Here is a 13,749-nt window from a genome sequence, read left to right on the forward strand (position 1 = left end):
GTACCTTAATCGATAAAGCAAATGCTTTTACTCCAGCAGCAATTAAACACAAGGCCAGAGTTCAGATGTATGAAGGAAAGAGCTAATATTTCTAAAGGCATTTATCTGAAAAATAATTGGATTTCTTGAAATAAATCATTCTAATTAATCAAGATTTGTTAGCTTTTGCATTTCATTAGGAGAGCTATTGTGGCAGATTCTGTCAGTTGCTCCAGCTGGACATCGCTGCACATTCTTCCCATCACAAATCTGCTGGGGACTTTCAGTAGACAACAACAGAGCTTGAAAGAAAAGCCATTTTCTTTGAGCATTACATAGTTCTACTTTCCAACAGTTTGACACGTGCTGTGCAGGTTTCTTCCACAGGGTAGATACTCTGCACCAGGCTACTGAAACCCTCTGCAGATTCAAGCACTTTGCCCAAGAGCTCTCAGTTCTACAAAGAACAGGTAACATTAAGATCACCTGTGATCTCAATCATAGAATCAAAAAATCACTCAGGTTGGAAGAGACCTTAAGGATCTGAAAGACCTAACTATACTACCCTAACAGCCCTCCGCTAAATCATGTCCCCACATCCAAATGGTTTTTAAACACATTCAGGGATGGTGACTCAACCACCTCCCTGGGGAGCCTATTCCAGTGCTTAACAACCCTTTCTGTAAAGAATTGTTTCCCCTCGTCCTGTCACCTGTCACCAGTGAGAAGAGACCAACCCCACTCTCGCTGTAAGCACCTTTAAGATATTGGAAGAGTCTCCCCTCAGCCTCCTCTTCCCCAGACTGAACAGCCCCAGTTCCTTCAGTCTCTCCTCATAGGGCATATTCTCCAAGCCCTTCACAAGTCTTGGCAGCTTTCCACTGTAAAGTCAAATTAACAGAAAATTGGTGGAGAGACCAGGAGGAGATCCAGTAGGTCTGCAGCAGATGGGTCCTACCAAACAAGAGCTCTTAGTTGTCAGCTCCATGATACAGCACCAGTAACGGCTCCTGGCAACAACCAGCACAATAGAGGGCAGAAGAAAGCAGCTGGCGGGTGGTGTAATGTTTTCTTTGCTCATCTGAAAAAAAAATCTGCTTCATTGCAAAGAGCAGCCAAAACTGACATCAGCTTGAGTGTTGGAGCCACTCACCCATAGTAATAGGATTGGTGTTTCTACTGCATCTTGCCCTTACTCTGACAGTCTTGAGAAAGTAAGTCCTTGCCTTCGAAGCACAGTGAGTGTTGGTGTTTTCATCCACTACAAACTTCTGACGTGGTAAATAAAGCACGACTGTGGCAATTGCTCTGGGTCCAAAATATGAACAAGTGAACGTATCACTTAGAAAACCAAAGTAAAACAAAGCCCTCGAATTCGAGGGCCAAGAAGGCAAATTTATTTTTGTTAGTATGCAGAAACTTGCTCCAAAAAGTACCTGGCACATTATTCAAGGAGCCCTTGTTGACTGAGCATTTGATTCCAAACAAAATCAGACTCCAACCTAAAGTAAGTAAGCATGAATCTACAGGAGCTAAGCTTGCTCTAGCCTCCATCTAGCCCCTGACTGCCTCTTTTCAACCCAAGGTCAAAAACATCTCAGCCCACCCAGCTCTAAAGCCCTGAAGGTAAGAATTTTTTATTTCCAACTTACAGATGGGGAAAACCTAGGCACAGAGACACAGCCTGCAGACTTGCAGTAAACGAGCAGCAAGGCAAGAAGGGCAGGGGTTCCAGACAGGCATTTTTGTGCAGTTCACCAACCTAGACAGCGAAGGAGTGTGCTTATCACTTGCCAACATATGCAAAACAAAATCCTTCACGCATCAAACAATAGCAAGAATCAGACCTTGTCTTCATGATGATGCAGCACGTTGAGATTATTTGTAGTACCTCTCAGGTATCTGCTGGGAGCTCCCTCAGATGTTTCATTTCCCTGGCTCAAAATTCATGGGAGGTTATAGTTATGTATCTGGCTAATTATTTTTTTGGAAGCAGGAGAAAGTTTATGAAGTCAGCCCTATTTCTCAGCCCTATTTCTCTGCTTGTGCACAATGCCAGTTCAGTCATTCCAGACCAAGAGCTGAATAAACACGTGTACACTGATATTTTAAACCACTGGAAAGCTCGTAAGCACTATATGGAGCATCCCCTCAAAGCACAGACAACTCCCACATTAATATGTTAAATGAACAAATTCAGAACCACAGAGGCAGAATTTAATAAAGGAAAGAGGAGACTTGGATTAATATGAGCCAAGCCTGATTTCCCTCCATAAAGCTTGCAGTCAGCAAACAGGAGGTAAACCAAGGCCATTGTTCTTGCCAGGTGGGAGGAAACCTCATGGAAGAAAACAAAATATTTTTCTTAAAAACAAATATTTTAAAAATCTGTATGTAAATACTGGCCAGTGAGACCAGGATTTCCTTCTGTTTTATTCGTCTTCTATTTGCTTCCCATTTTACTAACTCCAGTGGCTGCTATGTGCTGTTTTAAACTGTCTTTTTCAACAACTTTTCCAACCACTCTGAAAATTTCAGTGTAAAACAGAGAAAACCAAGTGCTGGTAAACAAGCAGAATGAAAAAAATGTCTCTGCTGATGACACATCTCTCAGGAATAACATCTGATAAAATAAAATATTGAGTAATGTAGTATTAGAGCATAACACAAGCACACTTTCTCACTAAAGGAAAAAGAAGTGAGCAACTTAAGCTCAACACACTGAATTCTCTGGAGCTGAGGACATTTCAGATGACTGATGGAAGGATGCAGACAAGCATGTTAAAACCAACCATCAATCCCCCAGCTACCAGCAAGTACAGCATGCCCTCATCTCACACTGTTCATCTCACCTGTTCCTTGCATAAAGCCCACAGTGGGAAAGCCTCGACATCATTACAATGCTTTTGAGCACTTTTCTGTGATGCTGAGGATGTTCCCAGTGTCACAGATCTTCCTAAAACATGGTTTGGCATGATAGGACAAGGGGGAATGGTTGATAGGACAAGGGGGAACTGTTTTAAACAAAAGGAGGGGAGATTTAGATTAGATGTCAGGCGGAAGTTCTTTACTGAGGGAGTAGTGAGGTGCTGGAACAGGCTGCCCAAAGAGGTTGTGGATGCCCCATCCTTGGACATTTGTAAGACCAGGATGGATGGGGTCCTGAGCAATCTGATCTAGTAGTTGATCCAGTGATTGGCAGCTTGTGGCAGGGAGGTTGGAACCTGATGATCCGTAGGTCTCATCCAACCCAAGCCATTCTATCATTCTACCTGAGCTTTCTGCCTCGCTGCACTTATTGCACTCATACTCTCTGTCTGCCCCGTTTTTTTTGTGCAGAGGATCCTCTCCACTGTGGAAACACAAGACCTAATTACATGTGGAATGTGGGCGACCAGCAATCTCAGAGAAGGCAGGGAATCCAGCTGCTGGATCATGTCCTCAATGCAGTTTAGAGTACCTATCCAAAATGGGTATGGGTAAGTTTCAAAGGCTGACATCACCCTGTCACTGCGTGATCTAGTTTTCCCACTATAAACACCTGGAACTGGTACAGAGTTGCCTTCAGTTTCTGGGGTTTGCTTTAGCACCTCTATCAAGGCAACCCATCTAAGCTCATTCCTACAAAATTGGAGCTGATGTGCAGACTTTGGCAGGCCACATGCTCCTACATGCATGAGAGCTTTGTAGGCAAGGAGTTCACAGCAGCTCCTGAGCAGGGCTGAAGGCTGTCAGATTGCTCTTCTGTCTGCAAACTGAAAACCCTTAGAGATCCTTCAGCAGTTGCCCAGCAGGCAGTCATCAGCACAAGAGGTAGACAGCCATGCTGACTACACGTGCTTTCCTATGACGTGAGTAGGTTCAGCAGTGGGCAACATGACTGTCATGTCCTGGTGCAATAAGAAAGCCTGCTCAGATGGAGGCACATTAAACTTTAAGCAGTGGCTATCAGTAAAACAGCTCTGGTGTAATCCTGGCTGTGTGACTAAACCCAGTCCATGGAGGACAGTGCTAAATAATCATGTTAATGAAATGTCTTGAAACTCGAGGCGTGATCTTGTGACCACAGACCGCTCCTTACTTGTGGGAGATGATGGTAGGGGGAAGCTGCTTGTGGTCCCCAGCCAGGATGCACTTTGGAGCTTTCAGCAGAGGTATCCAACAGCTGGCTTCCAGGGCTTGGGCACACTCATCTATCACGACCAGATCAAAATAACTCTCAGGCAGCAGCTTCAGCGGACCATCAGAAGAAGCACCTAATTGAAGGAGAAAGCGTGCAGCTTAGCAGGAATGCACATGAGCAAGCAACACATTTTTAAAACAAGTCATGATGCTTTAACTGTGGATAAGGGAGACAGATAAAATAATGTTTCTCTGCAGATATGTAAAAATTCATCTCTGTAGTCTACGACAAATAAACATACATTACTTGTATAGGTCAGAATTGTTTTTTGCCGATAGGAGTTGGTGATCCTTATAGGTCCCTCACAACTCGGGATATTCTGATTCTATTATTGTTTACCCTTTTTTGCCTGGTATCTGGGGCCAAAAGCTTCCAAGCATCTATGAAACAAGTGAAACACAGACGATTAACAGAACAATATGTTCAAATACTTCACCAGAGAAGAAACAGAGCAAAAACACTAATGAACACCCACTTTCCTTCTGCCCTCAAATGCAAATAAAACTTCTCAGCAACAAAAACTGCAAGGATGACAGACGTGAGATTGGCTGATCTACTGAGGGATGCCCCAGGAGAAATGAGCAGTGGAGACCCACGTGCTGAACTCCCCTGCTCCACTGTCCCTCCTTATGGGAGTAGAAGGGAAATCAGAAAAGACTACAATCACACAGCTGAGACAAAAGCTATTATTTTTTACAACAATAGTCCATTTGTAACACTGACCAAACAACTCTTATGCAGATCCTGCTGTAATCCTGACATGAAACGATACTGATCCATGCACTGATCAGAGCTGTGAATTTCACAGGCATCAACAAAGCATTCACACACACACACACAGAAAAAAAAAAAAAAAAAAAAAAGGAGCTGCAAAAGAAAATGATGCAGAAGCCAGATGCCAGACTTGGAGATTTTAGTCACAGCACTCACAGAGATGTCTTTTTCCAAAGCTCTCAAGCTAATGCGATGTAGTTCTGAAATCACCACTGACTAGGAATTATTTTGCTTTGACACTGCAAACCCTGCTGCCTCTACAGCTTTATGTATGTTCTCATACCAGAGTTTGTCAACGGAGATGCTGCTTTCCTTACAAACAATTTTCAGCCTATATGAGTCCACTGTGGCAATAAGAGGCGTATAGCTTGAACTTGTCTTTTTTTTTCTTGCCATGCTACAGGTGGAAGGAAAAGAAAGAACCAGAAAGGTTCTCTCTGACTAAGCAAGCCTGTCCTATTGTGGCTTACAGCTCTGCAGACAGTTTTCTTCCCCTCCAGCGCTGCAGCTCAGCTTATTGAACTTCCATTAACTAAAGGTCGCTGCTGTCCCTCTATGTTGCCATGATTAAATTCTCCCTCTGCTGAACCTAGCAACAGAGCAATGTGGCGTGCATCAATAATTCCCATCAAACTAGATGGTTTCTGACAAATACCAAGATTATTTAACAGAGGAAAACACAAAGTTTCTTTTTCCACCACCTTTTGTTGAAACAGAATTACACAGACCTCCAGACTTGCTAGCAAGCCCCAGGAGAAAAGCACATCTGATCACTGCAATGGCTAGCACAAAATACCAGTTTTATTTAAAAACAAACAAATGAACAAATAGCTCCCTACATTTATTTCAGGCAAAACTGCCCAGGGATATGGTAAAGTCACTGTCTCTGGAGGTGTTAAAGAAACATTCAGATGTTGTACTAAGGGATGTGGGTTATTGGGTAATATTGGTGGCAGGTGGATGGTAGGACTGGATGATGTTGGAGGTCTTTTCCAACCTTGGTGATTCTATGATTCTAAGTGAGAGAGAATTCCCAGAAAATAATTCACTAGAATGTTTTTTTTTTTTTAACCTTCATGTTAGTAAGTTTTGAATGACCCATGAGGTTCTTTTTAATGACCTCAGATTACTTATGGTTTTTTTCAGTGAATAATCTCTGAGCAACCAAATCTGAGGATTAAAAGTTGGGTTTTTCTGATCCAGAAAAGCACTTCAGGATGTGTTAAATTTAAGCACTTACATTTCCCTTCAATTGCAAGAGTATTTATTACTTGCCTATTTGTAGTTGTGCCTACATGTGCTGCCTGACCAATACCTGGAACAGTTCCCAAAATCCCATGTGCTTTATTCCACTTGATTTACAAAACTAACCAAACACACGCAGGCTGAGATCAGGCTATGGAAACATGTGTTGTATTCAGTCAGCCATGGAAATTATCCAAGCAGAAAAGCTTGTGACTTATGAAATAAGTAGCAGACTATACACTTCCAAAAGCACTTGTTTATGCACTGGAAGCTCAGCTCCAACTCAGAACTAAGACGGGCCAGCCTGGTTCCCAGCAAAGGCTCTTCAAAGACCTATATTCTAAATTCATGAGATCTTCTTTACCTTCCTTTCAAAGTGGAACAGAAGAAACACATGCTAGGAGGTAAGCAGGGAGGATCTCGCTGCACAGGAGTTTGACAGCATGCAGCAAACTTGACTGACTCTCAGGAGCAAAAACTCTAAGGCTCTCTCCTGGCAGGATGCAGCACTGCATCGTTTACATGAGACCTGACAGTGGGAGGTAAAATATTGCCAAGAAAAAGAAGATTGTGCACCTGTATTTGTAGCAAGGACTACATTGGCATGGGTAAGGGCTGCAGTCATGGCAGTTTCTTCTCGTTCCTTCAGCTCCTTTCTCAGTGCCTTAATCTCGCTGAGAAAATGGCCCCGCTCCCCTTTGTCTTGACTCTTTTTGGATTTTGCCTGTAAAATTAAAATATCAAGATAGAGCAAAGAGGTATATACTCAGCTTCTCTGATAATGGAAGTAGACAGATTCAGCACAGCTCCTCTATGCCCACCATAACCCACTGGCTTACCAGAAGCAGCTCCACAAAGCCCTTGGTTTCTCTTCCCTCACCCTACCAGCAAGCCCCTTCTGCACTCAGCGCTGCTTGAAATGCAATGAGTATGACTGTAGCAATACAACCCCAGGCTCAAAGTATGAAGCAGCACAATGAGAATACCACGGCCTAACAGACCCTCCAGGAGCATCAGGAGTAGCACCATCACTCGTGGTCTAGACAGTGATGTCTCAGACTTAGCTGGCCCATACTTAAACTCTTCTGGCTGCACATTTCGATTGTCTTAATTAGAAACATAAAGGACTGTTAAAGAGTAACTCCTTGTCCTTAAATCCTCTGTTTCACCCCTCCTGCTCTGCTCTGTGCTTTTTCAGTGTCCAGCAGAGATAGAAGGTCAGACGTTTTGGTCAATACAACGTTCACACTGGAGCAAAAGTACTTTAGCACAAAGTGGAGAGTAAAATGTAACAGTGAGGGTTTTGTGCCCTTGTTGGGTGAGGAACATCACAAACACAATGTCTTCTTCTGGTCCTTGCTCAGGGGAAGCAAGGACTCTTGGGCTCCAAGTGACCTTGAAGCAGAAGGGGCACCAAGATGACTGACCCACAGCTGCCCAGCAGCAGCTCTGCATTTTTGAAGAGGCATCTCTGAGTTGCTGTAAATGATTCACAGCAACATCCAGACAGGCTCATGTTTTTTTTTTTTTTTTTTTAGTAACTGATTAAATACATCTAAACCATCAAATCATCACCACGGGTTGCTAGCATTACCCCAGTTGCAAATCAGCAGCTTTGAAACAAGAGACAAGCTATTGCTCACTGCAAGTCACCGTGAGAAAGCTGCCCAAATTCTCAAGTGGGAATTTGGACTATTTTCTTTGAGCAAAGGCTGATGACATGAATAATTTAAAAAGGGTACACACAAAGGCTCTCACAAGCAGCTGAACCAATGAGACCTGATGGTTCCTATAACCATCTTCTGTATGGACGGACTCTCTGGTCCCTAACACAGCTCAGCTCATATCACAGCATTCCCTCTAGCAAAGACATTCCTTGTGCCTCTTGTCTACCCAGCCATCCTGCTTTGGTTATGCTTCTAGGTATTTAATATCTGTGGAGTCTTGACATGTAAAGGGGAGTCAAGTGTGTGGACAGATTTAGAAGTTACAGGAGAGACATCATGCAAGCATCTTTCCCTTAGCTTGGCTCAAAAGGAGAGGGTGGGAGCCAACCCAGATATTCATTGAGCTGAAGGAACAAAATAGATCAGTGTCAGCTTCCTCTCTGCTCAGAACACAGGAAGATTAGAGAGCAAAATTGCTGGTGCCAGTACTGCCAAGTTTTGCATCTGTTCTGCAAAAAAGCAACTAGTTAGAAAATTAACAACAGCAAGTGGCTGGTGACATTAAGATCCAAACATCCGGCTGAATCCAGCCCAATCCAGAACTTTCAGTCAACCTCAAGGACAATGCTTGGCTCACTGAGCCCACTCACTCTCTGTTAAGGTATCACAGGTGCCAGCAGGCTCTAATCTGCATTGTTTGTGCCCGCACCCTTCACCATTTGGTCTAGGAGCTGCATCTAAGGCCACACCTTGCTTCCATAGCTGAGTTTTGTAGGTTTGTGTACTCGGCTTGATTTAGGCTGGCTTTCTTCTGGGGTTGGTTGTAGGTCTGTCTAACTGTCTGATGGCCTGAACTGCCAGCTGATGTTGCTTAATGCCACTAAAACTATCTGCCTTTTTTGCTCAAATAACATGGGATTACACCCTTGTTGGTACAAACAGTATTCAGAAGTTGATGTCCTGGAGTACTTCCAGCTTATACAGGTAAGAAAAAAAGGATGGACAGAAAACGTGTATAAAGAGTATGGATTTTCATGTATGCTACTAGGCTCCCTAAGGCTGAAGGTTAGGAAGAAGAAGAAAAGGAGAGTCAAAATGGGGAGTGAGCAAAGGAAGAAATGATTAAAAGAGCACCTAGGGGAAACTGAAAGGGAGACGCTAAGGATTAGGGAGATGACCCAGGGCTTAGAGGTGAGCTGTCTGTCCCCTAGAGAGGGAAAGGGAAGTCAATAGGTCAGATGCCTCTTCTGTGGAGAAGCCTGGTTGTGGTAGTGCAAAGCACTACCATACAAGCTGAACTGAATGTTGTTAGCTCTTGCTTTTTTTGCCTGTTATTTTAGAGTGTATCAAGTGAATCAACAATTATGAAGTTTTTTAAAGAAGAAATAAATCCTGCTTACAGCTGTGACTACACCAGGGTCTTCATCCCAGGAGATAAGTGTATTCTCATCATGAACTTGCCTCCCAGCAATGAGTAAAACCTCCTTCTCTCTTACCCTTACATGAAATGTGCAAGAACAATTTATCAAGTGATTTCTCTGACTACTCAAACAATAAATATGCTTGAAGACAGCAACAAGAAATGCTGGATGATGCATAGTCACATTTGGGAAAATTGAAGCTGCTGCCACAGCACTGGCTGCAGATTAATGTTCATGGAGCTGAAAGCCACGTTCAACCTCCATCGTTTAAAAAAAAAAAAATACATGCATGGCGCACTACTGAAGGGCATTACAGTATGCTTGGGCAAGTATGGCACAACACATATAGGGGTATGAAATGCTTTTCTGTATGTCCCACTGAGATAAAAAACCTTGCCTAAGTTGGAAGCATTTGAAGAATGGCTTTTGGACAATGCTACCACCAGCAAAATTCTAACTAGCATCAAAGCCTATTATCCCAAATAGAAAAGCTACTCTATAAATCAAGTTATGAAAAAATAAATTAGGTTGAGAAAGAAGAAATTAAGGATGCACTCTACTCTACTTTCTACTTGAGGTGGCTGAGAGTGGGAGGGAGCATCAGGACAGCTAGATTAATTCAGGAAGTGAATTAATGATGCAGATGCTTCCCTTCCTCTTCTGGTGAAGAGAACCATGTGAACAATTCCAGACAGATAATCTGGAGAGCAGGGCACTGCAGCATCTCCCCATGGTGCAGCAGTAATGATTACGATTTTGCCACTTCAATGAGGAATTCTGCTAGGAGGAGCTTTGCCCTCTTCTGGCTCTACAGCAGAAAAAGATGAGTGCTGTTGGCCAGTGAACAAGGAAGCTCAAGCATACTCCAGAAGAGAGGCTGTGAGATGCTTCTTCAGGCTGGAAGTGTCCCCTAATTCTGATGGCCTTGCCTGTGCCCTAATGCCTTTTCTCCAAGGCCAAGTTGTCTTCTAAGTGTAATCAAGAAGTGGCAGAGTGACTCCTCACTTACAAAGTAGCTTGCCTGGCTAACAGATGGAGTACTCTTAATATAGAGAGATGGCATTCAGGTTACACACGTGGGTTGTGTTGTGGGGACACGTACAAAGGCCTGGTCAATGTCCTTCCTGACATCGGCCACTATCTGGGCACTGTCACTGTGGGCCAAGACTGCATCCAAGGAATGCTGCTGGATGGGCTCCAGCAGGCGAGCAGGGTGCCCAAGCCGCAGGATGCGGGCTTTGTAGCCAGCCAGTCTTTCCACCAGGTTATCCACTGCAACATTGGAAGGGGCACAGCACAGGACCTGTGAGGGGGGAAAAAAACACAAAGTGCTTGTTACTGCCACAAGTGAAGCACTGGAGCAACAATGCCTGAGCAACAGGAAGGCACTCAGCAGAGAGGAGGAGATGAGAGCACACAGCTAGCAGGAATAAATCACTGGCATCTCCAGAGCCTCCAGACACCAAAGGCAATTCTCAAATTCTCATCTTGGTTTGAAGCACCAGTGCAGGGTCTCTTATAATTAGAAGCTTCAAAGCTCAGGTTTGCTCTCTGCACCTCATTTCAGCTTGTAGGGAAAATTTCCCATCCAGCGGAACACAGCTGCTACTGGATCTCCTCCAGCTGCCATGAACCCCAGTGAGTTTGCAAAATAAATCAAAATGGTTGCTATCATTGCATTCCTGCTGCCGATTACTCACTTTCAGGCCTTGCTGTACAGCTTGCAAGATGATCTCTACTATTGTTGTGGTCTTCCCTGTGCCAGGAGGTCCATGGATGATGGCAAGCTCTTTCTGTGCTAGTGAGAAGGAAACAGCCTCCCTCTGTGATGCATCCAACGAGTCATTGTAGAGCTTTAAAGGCTCTGGGGAGACAGCAGGAGATTCACTTGGACCTCAGCCCTACCTTACTGACAAGCACAAATCCATGAATACAAACCAAATGCTCTTGGTAGCTGGCTCAAACGTTGATAATAACTTTCCCAGGGAGCAAGCTACACTATATACCACCCTCCAGAAGAACACAAACTGGTAAAAGTAAGGATTGTTCTGCTTCTTGAACAAGCTGTCCATGCTGCATCAGTCTCTTCCCCACCCTGTTTCTCCTGCTTAGTGGTGTTGCAAAAGGAGCAAGCATCTGGTTGTGAACACAGCTAGTCTCAACTAACTTTTGGTGTTTTAGGAAGCATTTTCTTGCCATAATACAGAACCTTTAGGGCAGGGAGGGTACTGTGGGGATATTTTGAAGGTGAGCCAGTGTATTTAGCAAGCGTTCAGTGAAGAGAGGGAAGAAAGTGAAGAAAGTGGCTGATCTTGCAAATGAATTGTTTCTCTTCCAGTTAACAAACTCAATGAGTTGCTAGTGAAAAAGCAGTGAAACAAACTACAGCATCTGTGAACAAACAAACAAAAGCCCACAGCTGTCCTATATTGTTTAACAGTGACAGAAAAGGAAGGCAGGAAATAGATGCAAGCAGGCAGTATAAATGTTGAAAACTTAAGTTAGTTTGGATTTCATAATTAGAAAGGAAAAAAGGGAAATTAATATGCAAATTGCATTACAAGAGAATTGGTTTCACTGCAAAAGATAGAATTCTCATGAGCCACTTTTTACCTCCAAGATTTATATAATTTAAACCCATTATTTATTCTCATCTGACTTAATCCTGCTGCTAATCTGCCTGTTCATTATGAAAGTTAATTACAGCAGAGATGATGACTCATTACACTGAGGTTTACCGAAAATAAAGTTCCCATGAAAGCTTATATAAGACAAATCTCTGGGCATCATTCCCTGCAGGGCATCATCTGCTTTATCTCTACCTTTGCATTAAGGGCTTGATCAAAAGCTTAAAAGTTTCCTCTGGCTTTAGATATGTTAACTTGTGTGCAACTCCTACACAACCTTTGGCACCTTTGAATCAGCACATCCAAATGAGGTGTTCAGGTTAAACAAGCATAGCTATGCTAAGGATGCTGGTGGGGAAATAATGGTAATGTTTTCCGCCTCTTGCTTTGTGTTATTTTTGAGTTAGCCTGCCAGTGACTAAGAGAAGAACAGCATGCATCCAGGGGGCAAGGGAAAAAAGAATAGCTTAAAAACTACAAGGCATTTCCCACAATGAGGAACAGCTGCAATGTAGGAGTCATTGATATTTCCTTGATCAAAGAATGAGGTCAGAAAGAGGCTTGTCTACACACGTGCACATCCTCTTCCCTCTTAATCACACACTGCTAGGAGCTGCTGGGAGAGCAGTTCCTCTTTTCTGGGCTGGGCATACTATAAGGTGTGGAGGAGGAGGGCGGCAAAGCTTGTGGGATGCCGTGGCTCCTCTAAACTCTCTTCCATCCATCAACAAGGCTTTAAACAGGCTCCTCTGAAGAAATGCTGTTAATCCACTCCAACAGGCTGGCCCAAGTGCTCTTTACAAGCCACCAATTTAGGATTTGCACAGGTAGTCCCAAAAGACAGCTATTAAACCAGCTGTAGCCCTGTGGCACCAAGTCTGCACTGATGCCTCCTGCTCTGCCCAGGGCAGCCCATCTCCTCCCTACAGTCTGTAGAGGGAAGAAGTCTGACAATGCAATCTGCATTCTTGGTAAGGGTGAGTCTGAATGGAGTTCAAGTAATCCAGCTCCTGACTCAGAACTTGGTGTAGGAGCTTTATGCTCGGAAGGGGGAGGGGGAAACATTTTGGCTATCATGTTTGGTCTTCCAACAACATCTCCTTACACAGGGAACTTTCCCTGCCCTCCCTGTTAAGTATTTAGTAGTTGAGTTGTCCAGACTGCTTAGTTTTCCTTGCAGATTTCAGGGCCCGTTTCGTGGCTCCCATGATGACAGGAAGCATCGTTCAACAGAGGGACGAGAAACACTGAAGATTTTTGCAAGTGATATAGCATGAGCTCAATACGTATGACATATTTTCCTACAAATCCCTGTTGCTTTCCCAGACCTTTGCTTGCTGGGTTGGCTTTTTCTGGGGACACCTCTTCATGGGGTTAGGCCTGCAACAGGGAGTTCTCTGTATGAGAAGGGATAGTGTGCATCTAGTCTGGCTGGCTCTGTGGTGCGCAGCAGGCAGAGCAATGCTGGCCTCTGCTGGCTAGCAAAGCCTTTCTATACATTCACAACAACATATGCATATATGGTATGAGATAGCAGCTACAAGCAGGGAAGGCTTTCTTGCAGGCTGTCAGTGTGAAAGTCCTAAATGATTCTGAGCCACAGGTGCAGGTTAAATGGAGGCAAGTTAAGCAAAGTATTTCTTACACACACTTGTATTTTGCTTTCTTCTGAGCCTGATGAGTATAAACCCTAATCAGTTCAGAATTTACCTTCTGGAAAGCCTGCTCTCCCACCTGGGATTTTTCTGAAGGTAGCAAGGTAAGGCTTGGAAATACTTTGTGATGGGGACCAGTCCCACTCTTAGAAGAAGATCTCATCTACTCGCTGGTTATATATTCATACGCTCCTTTTG

The 13,749-nt window shown here is 43.8% G+C and overlaps 1 protein-coding gene across 2 annotated transcripts in view; it reads right to left on the reverse strand.

Moving 5' to 3' along the window:
* Nucleotides 1-13,749, reverse strand: part of IGHMBP2 (immunoglobulin mu DNA binding protein 2) — a 35,015-nt gene that overhangs the window by 13,839 nt on the left and 7,427 nt on the right. For both annotated transcript variants that reach the window (XM_031607340.2, XM_031607339.2), the window contains exons 5-8: nucleotides 10,970-11,133; nucleotides 10,372-10,572; nucleotides 6,758-6,905; nucleotides 4,061-4,235 (exon numbers count right to left, since the gene is read on the reverse strand). In XM_031607340.2, the coding sequence (XP_031463200.2) occupies nucleotides 4,061-4,235; nucleotides 6,758-6,905; nucleotides 10,372-10,572; nucleotides 10,970-11,133 (688 nt within the window). The remainder of the gene's footprint in view (nucleotides 1-4,060; nucleotides 4,236-6,757; nucleotides 6,906-10,371; nucleotides 10,573-10,969; nucleotides 11,134-13,749) is intronic.

This window comes from Phasianus colchicus, chromosome 5 (assembly GCF_987193195.1).
Source record: "Phasianus colchicus chromosome 5, bPhaCol1.hap1.1, whole genome shotgun sequence".
NCBI classification, from domain to species: Eukaryota; Metazoa; Chordata; class Aves; order Galliformes; family Phasianidae; genus Phasianus; species Phasianus colchicus.